We start from the raw sequence: 21324 nt of genomic DNA on the forward strand, positions 1-21324 counted from the left end.
GGCCTAGCACATCGCGTGTCAAGAAACATTCCAAAATTTGAACCAAATAATGGGCGATTTTCTGGAAAATCAGGATGAATATTTTTGTTCAGTGTGCCAGAAGGAAAAACAGGACACATTTTATAAAGCTGAAGAAGGAGAAAGGACAGTTGAGTATCGTGGTCTCGTCAGAGGTAAGCAACTCATAGTACGCTTTCCTTCTTGGGAGAAGCCTCTGATTTTCCTTGACTCAACAAGAAATATTTCAGGCTGGGAGTAGAATAGGAAGTAAGACATGGGCCCTGCGATCAGAGGGAACATGTCCAAAGAAACGTGCCCAATTCCTGTTTTTGAGGAGAGGGCTAAGTATAGTGTAGACATTAGCTGTATGTTATAAATTGGGCATATACTTTGGGCAGACACTGCAGGTGCGATGAGACAATATACCCTGCTCCTACCTGGCTGGCAAGCTCCTTGGAAAGGAAGTGACTTTTACTCTTTCCAGATGGCGGAGCTGGAAGCAGTGTCATTTGATGTATCCTTGCTAAAATGTAAAGAGCACTAATTTTACAGTGCCAGGAAAAACCAAAAACAAATCCTGTTGGAGGGAATAGATAATTTGCTTCATGGCGACTGGGAACTTCTACTTGGAATGTATTGGGAAAGATCCAGAAAGCAGATGAAGAGGCAGAGACACGCTCTCTGAAATGGTAGAAAGACACTCCTGCCGGCATCTCCCTTGGCAATTATCTCGATCTCCACCAAAAATGTTTTTCATGACATTAATTTAACAGTTGAATTAAAATAGGCTGAGACTGATTTCTAATCAAATCACTGTTCTCAACCCCTGTACACTGAAAAGTGATCTGACGTAACCAACACCACGTTCTATTTACCTGAAACTAACTCGATGATCTTGCAAAACTGAAGAAATCTGGCAAAGGTACTATACTGTGTGGCAACTGGGCTGTTACGAGAGCAAATCCTAGAACTAACATTTTCTTCCAGTTCATTTATTAGATTAAGAAAACATCTTTCCTGGGCATCATAACTTCATTTCCAAGGATTCTGATCCTGCTACTTCAAGAACACGGTTTTAGCAGATACCATGGAAGCAGTGGTAAATCAAGGCATTTAAGAGTTATTTAGTGTTCACTAACAGTTGTCAAACTTAGTGAAGAGAAGAAAAAAAAAAAACCACCTAAAATATGTGCTATAAAATTCTCTCTCTCCCCTTCCCTCTCCGCATTAGGTATCATCCGTTGTCAAGATAATGCCAAGATGAAGATTTTTTCCAAAAACATCCTTAACTGTCAGGCAAGAACAATTCTCACTGAGTATGGGAGGAAGGGAGAGAGAGAAATGAAATCTGATGTCTTTTCCTGGAAGGTTTGGAATGAAGTCTCAATTCTCTACCTCAGGGGCCCCAAATAATTACGCTTTGCCCAAAGTAAAGCCAATCCAGGAGTTGCAATTTTCAGGGAAGTTGGCAACTGTAGGAGATATCATCAGGCCTACCCCAAATAAAAATCAATATGACCTCATTTTGGAGCATTCCATCTTTTCCTCGCAGATGAAATACAATTTACATCATCTTGGAACTCAGTAGCTTTTTTTTTTTTTTTTTTTTTTTTTTACATTGTACATAAGATACTTAGGAGATAATACATTCTGAAAGGTATAAACAAAAATCGAGCATGAATTATTTTCTGTCGAACCTATGGTATAATTTCTTCCTTGTGATTAATCTTCTCATAGGCTTGTAAATTGACACTTCAGAAGAATTATATTTGAAGGATTCCTACTGGGAATTATTTGCAGAAATGAAGAATACTTGATTCCAAGTATTTGGTGATTTGAAATGACTTACATAAACATACAATTTCCCTTGAAGCATGGGGTTTAAAGCCAGGTTCTATCTGTGATCACATAGCACTGATTTTCAGATAGAAGGAGAAATGAATTTTGAGTTATGTTCCTTAAACCTGATGGAATTTCTAAACTTAGAAATTCTCCCCTATAATCGTGTACAAGCAACATCTCTCTTGACCTTCACACAGCCTGACTCCTTTTTGACTATATTCTCATATTAAGGTGAAGCACAGGTTAAAAGAAAAAAAAAAAAAAAAAGACACAACCCCAAATCCTTTATATCCGTTTCTGGCAGGTGGCAGGAGACCTGTTTCTTTAGAAGTCCCACAGCATCTAATACCCTACGCTGGGGCCCACTGAGGACTAACTGGAGGGCATCGGACAAGACCTGGGGTACCACTTCATCTTTCACTTACGCTTTCCACACCACATCTTCCATCAGACACGCGGTAGGAACCAGAAATAATCCCAGCCAGAAGTGCGCAGAGCTCAGGACCACGGCTGCCTGCAAGAAACAGAAGTGACATGTGCATTAATGCTCTTTCAAAAAAAAAAAAAAAAGAGAGAGAGATAATTTAATCAGTGTAACACGCCCCATCACACAAAAGCAATAGAACGTATTAAACTAGTGAAAGCTGAAATGCACACTCAGGAAAAACGGGAAGGGGACCGGCAGGGTGAGCGCCTTGCCGCGATGTTCATCAACTCTTGTCTCCATCCTGATATTTTGACGAGCGTTGTCTCCTTTTCTAAAGCGCTTCAAACCCCCACTCTGGTCAGAATATGCTGTCCTAAACCCCTCCTCTGGAGAAATGCTGGAGCCGCCAGACTCCACAGAAATAAACTTCACTCCATAGGCGCCTTGCAACCACCCACGTATCCATCAGTTCCGGGTGCTTCACTGCTCTCCGTCACTGATGTAACCACACCTGGGCGCAGGGCAGGGCGGTTCTCAGCACCCAGAGGAGGAAGGTGAACAGGTTATGGTCCTTGTCTTCAAGGAGCTTAAAATGGGGTGGTGTCTCCTACATGACACGTGGAATGGATGTGTCATGCTCATATGCTCTGGGGGTGAGAGGAAGGCTAGAAGGCTGGGAAGACTTCTTAGCGACAGAGTGTGGGATGTGATGGGGAGAGAAGCAGGATTTCAACAGCTACAGGGACAGAGGGAAGGCGATGACGGGGGGACACAGCCTCAGATGATGAGACTCCAAGTTCCCCGGAGGCAGGGCCACAGAGAATTTGGGAGGAAGCGGGAGAGGGTCTTAAGGAAGAGTTACAGGGGCAGCTGTCAGTCAGGTGAGGACCTGGAAAGAGGGCTCAGGGCCAAGGCAGGGGGAGGGAAGGAGGCAAGGGGGGAGGGGAGGGAGGAAGGGGGAGGGGGAGAGTTGATTTTGCTCTGAACAGAATCGGGGCTGGGAAGGCAGAGTCCTTAAACTTTGTTTTGAGTGAGCGAGGCCAGAGGGTGGAGCTGGTAGCAGTGGCCAACTACTCGGACAGGGACCGAAGTTAAGTGTGACAGAAGCCTTCACATTCGCTGGTTTCTCTTTTCTGAGTTCTCACCACTGGATTCTACCGCAATCGATGTGTTCCGCTCCAGCCCACACCTAACCACGCCAGTCTTGCCACTGAACCCCAGCGTGTAGCCCTGTCTGTGGTGTCGGAACTTTATGACAACAAAACTGAGAAGCAGTGAGATCTGGGGTAAAGTTGAACACCAACCCTGGCACTGGAGCCCTTGCTTTCCTTTTCTAAAAACAAGATTGTCAGCTTTCTGGAAGAGCAATTTAAAACCTTAAAAATACGTGAGTACATTTTGCCCCATCAATTACCCATCTCAGAATGCATCCTATGGACACAAGTAAGAACTTGAGTAAAGAAGCAAGTACAAGAGTATTCACGTAGTGCTGTACCGTCAAAGGAAGTAAGAAATAAGTGTCCCAGAAGAGGGCTTACTGACTATACTGTGGTTCCTACACCCAATGGACTTCTGTGTAGCAATTAAAGGGATGCAGAATTATAATGTTGACATAGAGAGGCGTGATGTGATATTGCTAATAAAACGGATGGGTTCTGAGCATCTGAAGGGGACCTCCCCCGGCAACAAGGGTAGGGGTGGGAAAGGACGCAGGATTGGCCACAGCTTTGTGGCCACAGCTTTTGGTATCGAAATTTAGTCAGATTGCTCTTGTTCTCTCAGAATAATAATAAGTCTCAGAATTAAACCTGAGATGTGATCTCCTGATGCTGCCCACCCAAAAGTTACACTGCATCTTTAAGTGTTAAGCACTGTATATATGTCAGTATACATCAATACATATGATAGTTTTTGTAAGTTCTGTTTTGGAATTCCCTCACCTTAAAAAAACCCCACACACATTCCGGGGCCCCAGATGCAGCTCAGTGGTCCAGACCTTGATCCACTGAGACTGTGCAGACCACCAACCCGTGTGCCCCCTGTGTGCTTGCATGTCAGGAAAAAGGCACAAAATGGTCTGTCGAGGGAGTGCGTTGCAGTTTTCTTTTCATATCTCTTTGGCTAGCTCTAGTTCCCATTTCTCATACAGAAAACGTATTACTTCCACATACAAAAAATGTAACTCATCGCCCTCCCCGCCCCACGCCAGCGGCCCAAGCGAACCACAGGAAGGAGTTGGATTATCCAGGTCCTTTCTTTCTGCAGGTCCCACCTTCCCCCTCTAATCCATCCTTGGCTGACCCAGCGACAGGAGGCGGCCTTGTTTAAGATACACTTGTGGGGCTACATCCTAGGTCATCGGCTGGTGTATTTTGCAAAGAATACAGTCATTTAAGACTACGATTTTATAGAAATGATAGTTGCTGTGATGGGATGGGGTGTTAGCTAATGCTATGATGGCAATCATTTTCCAAGATATAAGTGGATCAAATCAACATGTTGTACACCTTAAACATACAATATTCTATGTCAATTCTATCTCAATAAAGCTGGAAAAATGTTTTTTCGAGAAAAAAATAAAAATAACATTTTCCAACAATGTGTACTATTTAAAATAGATTATGAAACTCCATAAGAATTCTCATTGCTGACGGAAATAAGGAAAATGACCTCTGAACTGCCCTGCTGAAAACAGGGAGCCCTCTCCCCAGTTGACAAAGGTTACATGGAGATTTGGAAGCATCGTTGTTTTGTCACTGGTTTTTAAAACTTGGAGCTGTTTTAAAACACATAATGGACATAACTAATTTTAAAGGTGTGTCTCCAGAAAGGTTTCCACTATCCCGATTTTCACAGATTGACTGAGGTTTGAGGTACTGAAATCTTTGCTAAGGCCACAGCTTTTGGTATCGAAATTTAGTCAGATTGCTCTTGCTCTCTCAGAATAATAATAAAAAAGTGTTTACCGAGCTGGGCTAGGTGACACACGACACTTAATTACTCCCCCCTCCCCTCTCACCTGTACTACTGAGTGAGGTTTTAAAAGTACCCTTTTGATGTGCTAACAGCCCCACTGGGACGAAGGGGATCCTCAGTTAACACACCTTTAGCTAGCGATTCTGTTAACCACTTCGGTGCCAAATGCATAGGAACCCCCCCTGCCGCTTGGGGGTAAAGTTACTTGATTCTGAGGCCATAGCTGGGGAGAGCCCAGGGAGGGCAGTGCTGGTCTGGGTGTAATGCTGCACAGCATCACGTCCTGATAGACCAGGAATATCGACCAGGGACGCCGTGAAACACGTGACCGGGGATCAGAGCACTCAGCAGCTTCTGCAGGCTCCACATCACACACGGTCATGGTGACAGATGAGAGAAGGTTCTAGAAAGGAGGCTGGAGGAGCCCGAGCTGGGCAAGGTCAGTTTGTGTTCCCTGGTGTGGGGCAGATTCGAGACACCATGATAGAGATGGAGGAGGACACCGAGATTTCTTGGTGCGTCACCATGTACCAGGACTTCCCATAAAGCATTCCATGTAACCCTTCCTGGTCCCCTTTCTACAGAAGAAAATCAAGTCCGCAACTTCCCCCAGGGACCTGGGGCAGGAAAGCAGGGCCATCAACATTCAAACCGAGGCGGGTGGACCCCAAACCCTACTCCCTCCCTGTGTGTGAGGAGTGAGGGGCTTCCTTCTCCCCCCATCCCCCCGCCGAGCCTCCAAGCAGAGGAGACCGTCTCTGAGTTCAGAGACAGCACAGGACTCAAGGCACAAGGTACGCTTGAACTGAGCACCAGAAACACCAGACCCCAAAGCAAAAGTAAATAAAAGAAAATCTGGAGGACGTGCAGTTACCAAAACAAAGAGAACAGGAGCCTGCCCAGCTCCAAGCCCAGCGCTGCCACATCCTCTTACTAACCCTGTCCCTCAGTTGCTTCCTCTGGAAAGTGGGAAAAATGTAACACTTACCTCATAGGGTTACCATGGGGCTTAAACGAATGGTTCATGCAAAGCCCTATAAAAAGCGCCTGGCACATGGTAAGCGCCATACACATTACCTGTAACTAACTGGAGTTTTGTTACACTGCTGACATAACCACGGATCTTACGGAGACATCCTAGAAGTGCTGAATGAACAGTGGTGCAGAGCGACTACTTGAGGCCGAGTCGGGTGCAGAAGATCACCTTCTGCTCCAACTCTCCGGAGGTTTACCCAGCGCTGTTCTCAGATGGATAGGTGGGCTGAGCTGCACGCTGCAGAATTCCCAAATGACAGTGCAGACAAGCTGCTTATTGGTGACAGGCAGCGGGTGTAAACTGCGATGCAGGCAGAAGCTGAACCCTGTTCTTCACACTCAGGTGTGAGTACCGCTAACCCGTATGGATGCCGCAACGCCGATCCAGGTCAACCTCCGACTGCCACGCCAGGCCCCGCCAGGCCACGCACCACCTCCGATCTCTACAGAGTGTCACGCAGAGCATGGGCTCCGCGGTCGCTCTGCAAGGATGGAGAATGCTTGCCAGGAACTTTTGCGCCCGAGGAGAAAAGAGAGTACGTGCTAAATGCCCGTGAAAAACGTTCGCCATGTAGCTGCGTGTCACCAGTATGGTGACTCTGAGTCACAGCCCAGGAAGAAGGGGGAGTTCTCAGCCCAAACTGTGTTCCAGAGCCCTTGCTGCTTCCACAGGGCTGAGGGGTGATGAAGCCTCCAGTCACACAGAACTGGCGGCGGGCGGAGAACCGGCCCCCGGCCATTTGCTTCTCTTTAGCACAGAGTGAAGAGGGATTCAGAACCAGAAGCTCCTGGAGGTCATTCTGGCCTTCGGGGCTCCCCTTAGACTCCTAGGTGGCAGGGACCACAAACTGAAGACGCAAAATCATTGTTTCTGAGGATGATAAAGACATCCCCTCCCCAGGAGCTGGCACTACAGGTACAGAAGGCAAGCAGCCCTCAGGGGACCTGCCGGGGGGGGGGGAACCCCAGGAAGGGCCACCTCCCCAGCTTTCCTCTTTGACATGAATGGAGAGGCATACAACGGAAATCAGGTAATTAATAGAATGTGTGAAGTCACACACATATCCTAAACGGGACATCCTTTATCTCACTGAAAAGTCCTCATCCATTACTCCTTTGGGCATTTGGAATATCTTAAAAAATGCTAATATGACCTGGAAGATGTGTAAATTCTAAATTAGAATAAAAAAACCACCTGATAAACAGGCCACATTTTCCTGGACCTTCAGTCTCACGCAAAGATTTGGAAAATAGATCACTTCATATTCAAACCAAGAACATTTTCCCAATAAATTTGAATGATTTTTTTCATAAAACCAAGTAAATATTATCTTAGAGATGCAACGAATGCTACAGGGTATCTCCCCAGGGCTCCTGGGGTACGTGTGTGTCTCTCTCTCCTCCACTGTCAGGGGTGTTTCATGGAAAAAGAAATTAATTAAGGAGAGTGGACTTAAAAGTCCGGGATACATATCTGGGTTTGAAAATAATTTGCGCGTTAGATGGCCAATCGCAGGCACAGCATGTGCACAGGAGCTGAAGCGGGAGCTTAGTGGGGTAAGGGCAGGCGTCGCGCAGGACATGGAGCGGTCGTGCGTCACTGGGCTTCAGCTACAGCACAGGTTCGCCGACTCAGGCTTCGTGTGTTTCCTACCGCTGCTCTGGATCAAGTTTTTACTGCTTCCCACCCACTGGATCTCTTGGGGTGCTTCTCAATCTACCTTCAGAACCGATACAGAATGGACAAGAAGGATTCTCCGTGGGGACAGGGCCGCTGTGCTTCTTCTCCTCCCCCTAAGTCACAGTGAGCACGTGCTGGGGAGCAGAGTTCCTGCCCCCCAGGCAGCGGCCTCGGGCTACTAACTCTTTTTTTGTTTTGTTTTTTGTTTTGCGGTACGCGGGCCTCTCACTGCTGTGGCCTCTCCCGTTGCGGAGCACAGGCTCCGGACGCGCAGGCTCAGTGGCCATATGGCTCACGGGCCCAGCCGCTCCGCGGCATGTGGGATCCTCCCGGACCGGGGCACGAACCCGTGTCCCCTGCATCGGCAGGCGGACTCTCAACCACTGCGCCACCAGGGAAGCCCTCGGGCTACTAACTCTTGCTGCTCTGGGGGATTTTCAGCAGCTGAGCAGGTAGAGCAGAGCGAGGACTTTGGGTTCAGACGGACCTGGGACGGAACTGTGCCTCTCAGCTTTAGACTGTGACACTTGCACGGGTCCACTGCCCTCTGCGTTCCTCAGTCTCCCCCCGCCGTTAAGATCAGGACAGCAGAAGCACCTCCCTCGCGGGGCTGTGGTACCCAGCACCCTGTTAGCTGTGCTCACAGACAATCAATCTCCCCAAACACCCAGGAGCCCTGGACCAAACCTTCCAAAATAAACACACGCTTCTTCCTTCCTTGAAGTCTACCTGGCTCCCCCAACCCCCAAACATCTGTACAGGGCCTTGTGATGCTCTGGAAACAGCTCTGCCTGTAAAATGACTCAGAAGCAGTGAATGAGCTCAGGGGCTGGCGCATGGCACCCGGCATCTGAGCCCCAGCCAGCTGGCTGCGCTCCATCCCTCAGCTGCCTTTCCGGAGCAGAACAGTCCGGGGACCCCTCGATGAGACATTTTCTCCACTGTTTTCTTTAACTCTGACAACTGCAACTGAAACTGAGCAGCAGCCCGCAGCCCCCCAGGGATTCCTTCTGCATTTCTCTCTCTCTCTCTCTCTCTCGCTCTCTCTCTCTCTCTCTCTCTCTCTCCCGCCGCTACTTTTTAAGGCTCCTCTAACCAAAGTTCAGATTGCATTTTTTTTTTCTAAACAGAAAAAAAATGTTCTTGGGGAGAAAAGACTTGACTTCATAAAGAATTTATGATAACCAAATGAGGATTGCCAACGATCCATCCCAAGGACCAAACTGAGCAATTAAGGTGTATGCTTTCTACTTTTAAAATGGATTGATTCTTTCACGAAACTAGAAACTTCACAGCACCGATCCATCTGCATTCCCTCCTCCAGTGGTTTGGAGCACTCGTTATGTGCCAGCCCCACGGTCCCTTGGACAGACCTAGAGATGGAGACCGCACAGCCCTTCAAGGCTTCATCTCCACCCACTCACAGAACGTAGGGCATGTGGTTAAGGTACCTTTTCTTCGTCTCCATGGATACGTTGCTGGATGCACATAAGAATCCACCAGCACACCCTGCAACAGCTCCAAATTCCCCACGAGGGTTTCCCAAATAATAGACATGTGTATTAGTAGCCGAAAACCAACCCTCCCCTCTTCCAACCCCTCCCCTAGCATTTCCTACTTTAATTAAGCGACACCGCTGGCCTCAGGCACAAGTAAGAGGTGGGTCTTGGTTTCTGCTTCTCCTCTCTTCTATTAAACCTCTCTTCCTGGGCGTTCCCGCGTACGTTATTTCTAAGCCCCACAAAAACCCCTGCAAGAGAGACACTAACTGTTCCCATTTTACAGATGAGGCAATTAAGGCTCAGGGGTTAAGTGGCCAATTCAAGGTTACCTGGTAAGGGGCTGAGTCAGGATGTGAACCCAGGTCTCTCTGAGTCTAGAGCCAGGGCCTGTCCTGTGGTCTGAGATCCATGTTCTTAACAGACAGTGGCTTTAATGTCTACTCATAATTCACTAGTATTTTTTTTTTTTTACTATATTTGCCAGTGTTTCAATAACTTTTATTTTAATAAATTACAAGCCTTTAGATGTATATAATCCAGCTTCCATTTTTAGCCCAGAAGTCCTACCCTGACTTTTCCAAACATAAATGAACTCTGCTGCAACATTTCTGACCCTTGTCTTCTTCTATTCTGCTTAAAATGTAACATTTTTAAATGATGAATTTAAAAACTGGGCTCTTTCATGGTAATGTCCTTGTTCCAGAGCACGATGCCACGTGCTGACTCAGCGAGCAGGCATACATCGTTACTCAGTGAAGCACAGACTGCCACGTCTTGGGGCCCAGTGAACACACAACACAGCACATGTCCGTTAACCGACGGCTCAGAATCGGGACAGCCTGTGGGTCTGAGTGGGTCTTGAGGTCCTCACTATTCCTCGGTAGGCCAAGTCTTATTAAGGTTGGTACCTATGAAGCAAAACCAACATCTTAGTCTTCAAAGCATCCTGGCCGGCATTGACAGGACAGGTGAAAAGCAAAACCTTAACACCCGTAGAAGAAAAGGTGGGAGAGTATCTTTCTGACCCTGATTAGCTTTTAGAAAATTAGATACGAAACAGCAGAAACATTGCAGGAAAAGAGAGGAGTTCGCATTAAAAGGGAAAACTTTTGCTCTAAGGGACACCATAAACAATGTTTAAAGAAAAGCCACAGATTGAGAGATTTCCAGTGCACATTCCAATCCCGGTTACACGTATGCTCTGGGGAGACTCATACATGTCCACAAGCAGACATGTGCAGGAATGGTCGCTGCAGCATTTCTGGTGACTGACCTCCACCAGAAGTCAAAAACTTAAGTGTTTATCAATAGGAGAAGAAATACATTTTGGCATATTTACATAACCAAAAACAGCATTAAAATGAGCCAGCTACACTTACATCGCTCTAGATAAATTTCAAAAACCAGTTCTGAAAAAAACCAAAGCAATCCAGTGTCGAGGGGGAGGGTGTATATGATACGACCTATATAAAGTTTCAAAACCCTGCAAAAATCAACATTGCCTATTGTTTATACTTTCTACAGGTTTATACATACATAATACATGCATGAAAACAGTAAACATGAAAGTAATGAGAGTATTTCTAGCTCAAGGAGGATGAGACTGGGAGGGCTACTAAGGGGGCTCAGCAGCTTGGCTAACATTTCTTTTTTTTTTTTTCTTTTCGAAAAGATATGAAGCAAGCAGCATGTCAACATTGGACTAGGCTGGGGATATAATTCCACATCCTTTGTCTCTACGTGTGAAGTCTGTCACCATGTTGAAAAATTCCACCAAAAGGGGGGTCTCTAAAATAGCCAGGGGGACAAAGGTGAGCCTTGATTGGTCAGAGGGCAATGGGCAGGGGGCACAGAGCCCAGTGCAGAAGCAGGAGCCAGCAAGGAAGGGGAAGGTGGAAGCACAGGTTCTGAGGCTGAACGAGGCCAACTTTCAGAAAGTTCTGGTTGTGGAGAGAGCCTGCAGCTCACAATAATGACCACCTTGGGGCGATGGACGAGCTCGGCCATGACAACAAGGAAAGGGCCACAGATACCTGTCCCTGCTCAGCCCTTTTCCCCAATCAGCTGGCTCCCTCCTCCCCGCAACCCTGTGAGGTGGGTGCTATATGGTCACTTCCAGCTTACAGATGAGGTCAGTCAGGCAAGAAGGGTCTAGGGTTTGAACCTGAAATGGGGAAGAACCTTTGTATTCTATTACAAGTTCATCACCAAAGGGATGTTGCCTAGAAGCTTAAATTACACATAACGGCCGTCTCTGGGACCCCTGCCCCCCCGCCCCCCCGCCCCCCCCCTCCCCGGCCCCCAGGTAATGAGCATTAAGCCAAAACACCTTTGTTTAGCTCCCAGGAAACATCCTGACCAGGCCCACGTGCGAATGACCTCAGGAAGGAAGAAATTAACACATCCCCTCTGGAGGCCGAACCAGCACTTTACTCCCTCCCCTTTTAGTACAAAAGAAGCCTGAATTCTAACTCAGGGAAGATGGTTCTTTGGGACATGAGTCCAGCATCTTCTTAGCCTGCTGGCTTTCTGGAGAAAGTCACTATTCCTTGTCCCAACACCCTGTCTCTTGATTTATTGGCCTGTGTGTGGAGAGCAGTACGAGCTTGGACTTGGTAACAAACCCAGCCGTCTGACCCCAGGGCCCACACCTTCTCACAAGACAGGTGGGCTAGCCCTATTTATTCGGGGGCCATTTGTACACAGTGATGGGTGAACCTGTGGAGATAAATGAGATCACAAAGAAAGGGAATACCGGGTGAGGAAAGACTTGAGATTAGCGTCCGGGTGATTCCTATACTAGGAGGTGGGGAGAAGGAAAAGGAGCCGGGACTTGGTGAAATCTCAGGGTGAGGGAGTCCAGGATGGAGCTGTGTTCTGAAAGTGAGGAGATTTTAGGGATGACAAGGGGGAGGGTGCTGAGGACGGGCGTGCAGCCATACCATGAGGAAATGGGGGAGGGAGGAGGGCCGGATGGTGCTTGTCCAGGACCTGAGACGGCTATGCGGGTGGGACAGGAAGAGAAAGAGCCTTGAAAGGGAAGAAGTCAGGAGGGGAGGGTGGAGAGTGGTCCCGTGGGGGCCGCAGAGAGGGGATGACGTGGAATGTGTGGCTTTGGAAATTCAAGGGCCAATGTTAACTCAGAGGTGCTGTGGACGGCCTTCCACGACCCTGGGACACACAAGGCTGCTTCACAATCATTAAGGAACCATGATCCCAGCTCTTCCGGTGAACCAACTGACTTGGAACAAAAGTTTCTCTCCTTCTCGCTCTTTCCTTGGGCTCCCAGGCTCCTGGGTGACTCGGGACAGGAGCAGGAGACCCACTGCGCATCCTGGTTGCACCTTTGTTCCTGTAATTACAACCGTAATTCAGACGAAAGACACACGTGCACGCATGTTTAGGCGTGAAAGTTAACATCACAACCCGGAATATGAAATACTACCTATGTGCGATGGGGCTAATTTACATTTACTGCGGGATCCGTAACTGTGTAATTTCCTGGCTTTGGTCTGTATAGTTTTTCAGACTCAACATTTTATTAACTTTTCCTTTAAACCAGCTATCTGTCTTTGGCTAGGATTCCCCATCGTACTCGCATGCGTATTTCCAAGCTGAATATCCTGTTTTAAAAGTCTGTCCATTTCCTCTCATCTCCCTCAGTCCATCTGTATTTTTTACATCGAACCTCCTGGGTCCTCACCTTTTTTGGCTCTGTAAATTTAATTAATGTACTTTTGACTTTCTTTACCAGGTCACTGTTGAAAATTTACATAAAACAGATCCGATTTTTTTCCATCACACTCTAATAGAAACACATCAGCTACATTTCCCTTTCCCATATATTTCAATTCCTCTTTTCAATACAGCTTCCCAAGTTTAAAAATTCTTAGATACAATGGCACATGAATGCTTTTGACTGATTCTTCTATAGAGAGCCTACTACATTTCAGCGTCCTCCCATGTTAGAATTGGGTTATCATGTAAATAACATATGATACCATTTGCTCTTCATAAAATCATCTAGACCTTCTTTTTTTTTTAAGAGTTCAGCACAAAGATTTTACTTTTTCAGTTATACATTTATATATTCTTTTTCATATTCTTTTCCATCGTGGTTTATCACAGGATATTGAATAGAGTTCCCTGTGCTACACGGGAGGACCTTGTTGTTTATTCATTCTATAGATAATAGTTTGCATCTGCTAATCCCAACCTCCCACTCCTTCCCTCCCCTCCCCCTCAGCAACCATAAGTCTGTTCTCTGTGTCTGTGAGTCTGTTTCTGTTTCATAGATAAGTTCATTTGTGTTGTATTTTAGATTCCACATATAAGTGATATCATATGGCATTTTAGACCTTCTTTTCTTATGTCTTTGTTCCCCTCAATATTGTTGAAGGCTCTGAGGGATTTCTTTTGCTTTTTTAGAACTGTCTTCTTATATTTCTATTAATTTTGGAGAAATGAAGATGTTCTCAGAGGAGAAACGAATACGATAATTAGCCTTCTTTCCCATTATTTCAAAAACAAAGCCAATGAGGTTACTCTGAGTCTCTGTTAAAAAAGGAAATTCCTAGCTGACTGCATGAATGAAGTCTACTAATGCATTTGAGATTTTGAAAAATACAATATTTATTTCAAGGATCCACTTTGTTTTTCCTCATAGTTTTACTTATTTACTCACTATGGCATTTAATGCCAATGATACATAATTTTGTGTTTCCTTTATCTCTTTTTTTCTTTAAAAACATTTATTAGTAAGCCATCGTCATTCCTTTGTTCTCCATATTAACAACCTGCTTTCTCCCTAGCACAAACATTTATATGTAGCCCCCGAAAAAGCAAAAACAAAAAGTTCAAACCAACTCTAAGGCGGGAATAGCTGAATGTACACCTTTGCCTGTAATTCCTTCTACTGAAATCCTTAACAGGCTATAAATAAGTCGGCAATGAAACCAGTGGAAGAGAAAAATCTGAAAAAACATGTTTCCTGAGTTCTGTTCCTCCTAGAATCCCTATTTAAATACTTTGCCTTATTTCTAAATCTTTCTTCGATGACCCCCACTGGTTGAGATGATTCTAATCAGAGCATCCCTTTCTTTGTGGCTGTTTAAATAACTTCATTTTTTTAAACCAATAACACATTGAAATGTACTGACCAATGCAATTGAATTGTATGAGAAAGCTCAAACTGAAGTTCATTAAACCCACGGCATCACCTGGGAGCACTTAAGGTAATTGTCTTCTGGTTAGCTTTCCACAGAGCAGCGCTAAGGGAGCGCTGAGGTTCCCAGGTGGTCTACAGAGCAGATACGAAAACTGTCACCTACAGCGCTGTGCTTTGCACCTCTAACTCACGGCGTCTTGGGAAGCGGGCTGAGGGTTTAGACAGTAATAAAAATGCCGCTGGTGGAACAGCGGGACAAAGGAACTTCAGGATGGCAAGAAACGGGCAGGCAGGAACAGCTCTGTGTTACATTGGGGTAAATCAAGGCCAGCCTTAGAGGAGTGTTCCTGGAAGCTGGGTGAGGGATGGATGGCCAACCTTCCACGGCTCTGCCAACTGCTTCCCAGTGACTCACATGGAATCAATCAGAGGATACTCCTCTGATGCTTCCGTGTCACGGTCCCACTAATGAATTCACAGGTTAGAGTTTAAATGAACATCCGTGGGACTAGGGCTTCTTCCCTTCTCCCTTCAGCTGGACTTGAAGATGATGAGTTACGATTTTTCTTTCAATTCAAGGACACCAGGAGAACATTTGTTTGGAGTCTGGATCCGCAGGCCCACTGAGGCTTTTTCCTAGAACTTCTCACTGCAGGTTCAGCAGGGCCTGTCCACGTCCCCACAATGAATGACTTCCGCAGACACCGGGCCCGCGGCCTCCCCGAATCCTCCCCTGTAATCCCCAACATCTGTTCTGTGTCCAGTGCTGACCAGCGGGGGAATTGGCAAGTCCTGGCCGTCAGCATCACACAGCTGAGCCGACAGGCTCCCTCGGCATCAGCCCTGTGATTCCAGCTGAGCACACCGGATGCGGCGAGGCTCTCGGTTAAGCCCTTGGCGGCGCAGCGGAAACACCTGTTTAGAACTTGTTCAAAATAAATGCATGCTGAGCATTTCGAGGGGTCAGGTGGACAGCAGCAGTGAGGATTACAGAGCTCGGGGTCCTTGGGTTGCATTACATACCCCAATTCCTAGGGTCGATGCGCACCTGCACTTCTCCACATTTTAATTGAAGATGCTCCATCTGAGGTTGGCTTGGGGCTTACTCCTCTCTGGGTGACACGCAAAACTTCATGAAATCCACAGCTTCAATCTCAACCAAACGTCCCATATTACCTGATTTGGGGCTCAAGCCTAATACCTATCGTGCTGTTTTTAACAGGGTGTTTGATTTATCTGGAGAGAATATGACCCAAAGTAAACATGAGCCTCTGCATGAGTGCATCACCTCTAACAGGGAAGCACAGCCCCACCTCATCCGGTAGGCGGTCCAGCTGGGGAAGGTGACCCAACACCTCTAAGCCCCATCATCAGTGGAGATGGCGTGTTTTATTTATTTATGGTACCGTTTGGTTCCAAATGCATCCAAGGGGGAACGAGTAAATATGAAAGAGAAAATAAGGCAACACAATTGAACACGAACTATCAAGAGAGACAACATGTCCTTCAGCTGGGCAGCCTGCCTGATTCCCCCAAAGTCAACACGGTGAGCTGAATGCTGAAGTGACAAGCTCCCTGAGGCCACGTGCACGCATCTGTAAACTGGGGCCATCTTATCCTTGCGGGCTGCTTGTTGGGCACTGAGCACCATATATAAAGAGCCTAGCACGGTACCCGGCACTGGACTTTTTTAGTACATTGCAAAAGTTGGCAAAATCGAACTGTCTACAAGGGTATCTGAGGTCATTTGTGGTTTTTCATCCAAGACCCTGCCCTTGGCCTTCCATCCCCAGCCCCGCGCACTCTGGCCACATTCAACTGTCTACGTCTCTTCAAATCCCCAAGGTTCTGTTTCGTTTTTCCTTGGCCCTTGCCCATCTCGTTCTTGGTTCGGCCGACACTGCCCGCCTCTGCCGATGTTCTGACTGTGAGAACTCCTCTTCCCCCTGCAAGATCCAGTTCGTAGGTTCTCCAGGCGGAATGGCACACTCCCTCCCCTGCGTCCCTCTATAATGGTGACAATCCTATTGCTGCCATTTTCCACATGACTACTGTCTACCAGGCGCCGTACCGGCCACTCGCCGTCCCGTAAGTTAATACACACGGATGGCCCTACAACGATAGCCATAGCCTCTACTTCATAGATGTGGAAAGTCTGGTCCAAAGAGGTCACATGATCTTCCTCTGGAGCCAGAGGTAAGAACCACCATCTGATCCGGGTCTGCAGACCCCAGAGCGCACCCCCCTTTCCACTGTGTCTTGTGATTCTGCTTTCTTTTTTTTTTGGCGGTACGCGGGCCTCTCACTGTTGCGGCCTCTCCCGTTGCGGAGCACAGGCTCCGGACGCGCAGGCTCAGCGGCCATGGCTCACGGGCCCAGCCGCTCCGCGGCATGTGGGATCTTCCCGGACCGGGGCACGAACCCGTGTCCCCTGCATCGGCAGGCGGACTCTCAACCACTGCGCCACCAGGGAAGCCCTGTGATTCTGCTTCATGCTCAAGGATGCCGCCCTGTTTCCTCATCTTCTTCCTTAGACTGAAAGCCTCCTGATGGTAGAGATGTGTTCTCTACACCCCTGTCCTCAGCAGTGGATGTCAGAGGCGGCCACTCATTAACAGGTTCACTGGAGACAGTGAAGGGGAACCCACTTCGACAGAGGCCAGCCATATACACTACAGGTTCTACACTGCCGGCTTGGTTGGAGTATAAACATCTGGAAAGGAAGTTAAGGCCCGGCACACAAGTACCAACCAGGTGCCACCTGTTCCTAAATCTTTAGCAACTGACACTAAGTATTTTCATCCAGACTCTTAAGGATTCTTCCACTGGCATTAGGCAAACCTCCCCACTTGGGTGGCTTTCCAGCAATTAGATCAAGTTAGTCCGTAGCCTGTGGGTCCCTTCTGAGCCAGTGACTGAGGAGTGACCCTCTCTGAGGGGCTGGCATTGTGCTCTCAGGCCGGACCACCCCAGCCCTGGGAGACACGGCTGCTGGCCTGTAGGTACCGCCGGGACCGTGATCCTGGCACTAGTTCCCCTGGAGACCTGACTCTTTGAGTGCTGTCTTCAGAGCGAGAGCCCCGTCACGTAACAACCAACTGGCCCCAGCAGCTGAACTTCTGCAGCTGCCCTGGTCACTGAGGAGGCCTGCTGGGAAGGCCGGTCACGTGGACACACTCCACTGGCCTCAGCCTGAGTGTGCCCACGCGTGGAGCCTCTCCTGCGACCTTGAGGCCCTCTTACGTTGGGTGAGCTCAGAGCTCTGAAGCTTTGAGGGGACCCAGGTGCACAGCCCTTCCTGGGTCCCCTGGCTGCAGCAATGGGGGTGTGTCTGCCTGTGTCCTGGGATAATCACGATAACCGCTGCTGCTTACGGAACACACGTCCCGAGCCAGGCAGCCTGCTAAGTCCCTGGACGTGAATTCCTTATTGAATTAACACAGCAAACCCTATGATGTTGGCACAGTTTCCACTACCCCGACCCCCCTCCGGCAGATGACACAGCAAAGCACAGAGAGATGGTGACTCGTCTAAGGTCACACAGACAAGAAGTGGTCCAGCTGGGAGATCCCGTGCTCTGAACCGTGGACTACGGTGTCTCTCAGGCAACCCCGTGTCTTACTGAAGCAAAGGCCATCAGGGAAAAGTAGGAAAGGAATCCAATATCATGACTGCCAAACCAGGCAGAAAAACTGGGCTGGCCCTGTCGTGTAATCCGGCATCAGCAGAAGGAAAGCTGAGTAAACAGAAGTCAGAGTAAAAGTTCATCTACGGCTCACAATAACGCACTGGGAGTGGGGAAACCTAACCGGGAGGATGAAAAGTGAAATTTGGGGGGCATGAAATATGGTTCCTTTCAGCTCTAAAGCCCGTGACTGACTTCCCCAGCAGGCTTCGGGCAATGCAAACACCCAAGACAAATCCTATAAGCATATCTAATGGAATAAGCCAGATTCTGTTTGTTTGGGTTTTTGAAGCACCAAAATGGCTCCTCTCTGTGCTGACTTTGGCTCCCCTGCAGTTTTAATTAAGCCTCCCAAGGCTCACAAGCATATTAAAATTAGGCAGAAAGAAAACCTGTGGCCTTTGATGCCAAGGACCGCTAGGTGCTGCCTCCAGTTTGATCTTTGCTCGGGCAGTTTCAGCAGACGCTCAGAGTCGACCTAAAGGAAGAATTTTCCATTTATTTTGCTTTGTGGGGAGGGGGCCGTGATTACTCAAGTGATGAAAAAGTTTCTTTCTTGGGGGAAGCTGCGACAAAACAGGTACCGGGAATCCCTAAGTGGGCTGGCATTTCTCCTTCGAACCATCCCAGAAGGAGGGATGATGGCAGGCCTCCTCCCTCGTGTTGCTCTCTGAGATCCACCTTCTGTACAGCATCCGCCCACCACTGGTCCCACTCTTTCTCTGCTGTAGGGGAGGGAGTCACATCACGCCACCGGCCATCGCTGCATCGTCATTTCGGCTCTCATCCTGTGCGGTCCAGAAATGGTGACTGGTTTCCTCTCCTGCACTATAATGTGAGATTCTGGAGGAGACTGTGTCTTGTTGGTCTCCCTTGGTAGGTGTGCTGGATACACCCCTCCCTCACCCGGCCTTTAAAGAAGCTTTGCTGAAACCCTTTAGGGAGTTTGGGGTTTTTTTGAGCACGAGCCACCCGTTCTCCTTGCTCAGCCCTGCAATAAACCTTTCTCTGCTCCAAACTCCGATGTTTCAGTTTCTTTCGCCTCACTGTGCATCGGGCACAGGAACTTGCGCTGGGTAACGTGGGCTACCCTCTCAACAAGCCTGGGAGCGAGGAAGGGCACAGAGTAACTTACCAGGTGGAGACTGAGGACGAGTAAGATGCTTGGGGAGCTCATGTTAGTGAGAAAGCCCATCAAGACAGACAAATTAAAAACGTACAGGAGGTCCCAGGATTAGGCATGGTTCTTATGCTTGTTTTGTTTTGGGGACAGGGAGTATCAGGTTGTGTTTGTGTGTAACTAAAAATTCAACCAACAGTGGCTCAAACAACAAACAGTGGCCGATTTTGCTTTTTCTCCCCAAATATTTCTGGAAGAAGATATTTGCTCCTCCATGCTCTGGAGCACCCGGGCTTTCCCCGTCCTTCGACGGCACCACCCTCATTGTTGGCTTTCATCTTTCCTCTCGCCTGTGGCCTCATGGCCCCAAGAGGGCGGCAGTAGCACGAGACACTCCATCTGCCTTCCAGGAGGAAAGCGGAGGTAGCCCACCCAGCTCCCGTCATGCTGGAAGGCCCTGGCCCACTTCCTTAGTGCCCACTGGCTACTTGTGGCTCACAGGGCCACTTCCAGCTACCAGGGCGGCTGAGCACCCGGATATGTGTCCTCTTAGCACCCTCAGCAGGGAGTGGTGGGAACCCAAGAGGTTGTCACTGGCACGTGAGTCAGCCACGGGGATGCAGATGGCGACCTAGGGAAGAGTCTTAGCATACGGAGCGACCACACGGTTCCTAAGAAAGAAGGTGAAAACACACGATACAGAGGAGTTTTGAGAAAGAGAAACACAAAACCGAAGGTGGTGACAGCTCAGTCACCAGTGTGGGGCATGGGACTGTCCTCCGATAAAGCATGAGGGAGAGAGGGAGGGAGAGAAGTGGTGACCTCGGGAATGTCCCACTGGGCAACATGGTAGAGCATCTGCACAAGGAGTGATTCACCGGGCTTGACTCTAGCACAGGAAACCTAGGACTATGTTCTATTATCGAAACACCTCTTCTGATATCGATTTCCTTTTAACTATTTAGAATAGTCATTTCATTTTCCTTCATAGGTTGGCTTTCAAATTTGTGGGAAGTTCTTCCTCTTTATTCCTTTCAATATTTAAGGGGTTGGTTGAGCTAATTTTGGGGTGTAAATATCAATGTAAGCTTAAAGTAAAGAAAGGAGAGAGGACTGAGAAATACTGTCAACAATTTCCATGTGAACACAGAGAAGTAAACGGAATAAATAATTCTTCTACCTTCTTCAATTACATAATCATTGAAAGGATTCTGGTATCTATTATTCCAAAGGGAGTCCTCCTTAAATACGTCTTCTGTCTCCTTGCCTCTTCCTTAATAAGACCCCCTCGCCATCTGCTTTGGGAAGCCCAGAAGTGTCAGGGAAGTTGTTCCTTCTGCCAAGCTGGAGCTCCTTTCCAACTTTCAGGGAGAAAATGTGGGTTTGTAGAACTTCCCAATTGTTTTCTCTGGGGTTTGAAACCATAACATTTCCATTCAGAGGAAATAGTCTTAGGATGTTTATTTTCTCAGACTTCATGAATATTAAAAGCACTGTGATTGAAGCCAAAACATAAGAAAAATGAAGGCAGTGATACCAAATGCGGGTGTTCTGCTTTCAAAGCCATCTTCATCCGTGTAAAATGTTTGAAGCAAAAGAAGAGAAATGGTAGTAAACATAAAGCAAAATCAAACGCAGTTCTAAAGGCACGGTGATCACAGTTCTATCTGGGCTTTGGACGCAGCTGGACAGTGGCGTGGGGAAGGACGGCAGTGCTCTGTGAGCAGACACACTTCAGAGAAGGAACAGAAAACTGAGTTTTCAGCTGAAAACTCAATGTGCCAATTCTTTCTTAAAGGTTCACACGTATTCAGCCCGGATATATCGTGAACCTCTGAGGATTTACATATCTCAATGTGAAGAACTAATAACCAGTGAGTGGCTTAGAT

General features: G+C 47.7%; 1 protein-coding gene across 3 annotated transcripts in view; it reads right to left on the reverse strand.

Moving 5' to 3' along the window:
* The window catches only part of ATP8A2 (ATPase phospholipid transporting 8A2), a 477972-nt gene that overhangs the window by 50161 nt on the left and 406487 nt on the right, over window positions 1-21324 (reverse strand). For 2 of the 3 annotated variants that reach the window (XM_029210474.1, XM_029210475.1), the window contains one exon: window positions 2268-2356. In XM_029210474.1, the coding sequence (XP_029066307.1) occupies window positions 2268-2356 (89 nt within the window). The remainder of the gene's footprint in view (window positions 1-2267; window positions 2357-21324) is intronic. The other variant, XM_029210476.1, reaches the window with a different exon arrangement.

This window comes from Monodon monoceros, unplaced genomic scaffold, assembly GCF_005190385.1.
Source record: "Monodon monoceros isolate NGI ecotype Baffin Bay Population unplaced genomic scaffold, NGI_Narwhal_1 Super_Scaffold_8, whole genome shotgun sequence".
Taxonomy (NCBI): Eukaryota; Metazoa; Chordata; class Mammalia; order Artiodactyla; family Monodontidae; genus Monodon; species Monodon monoceros.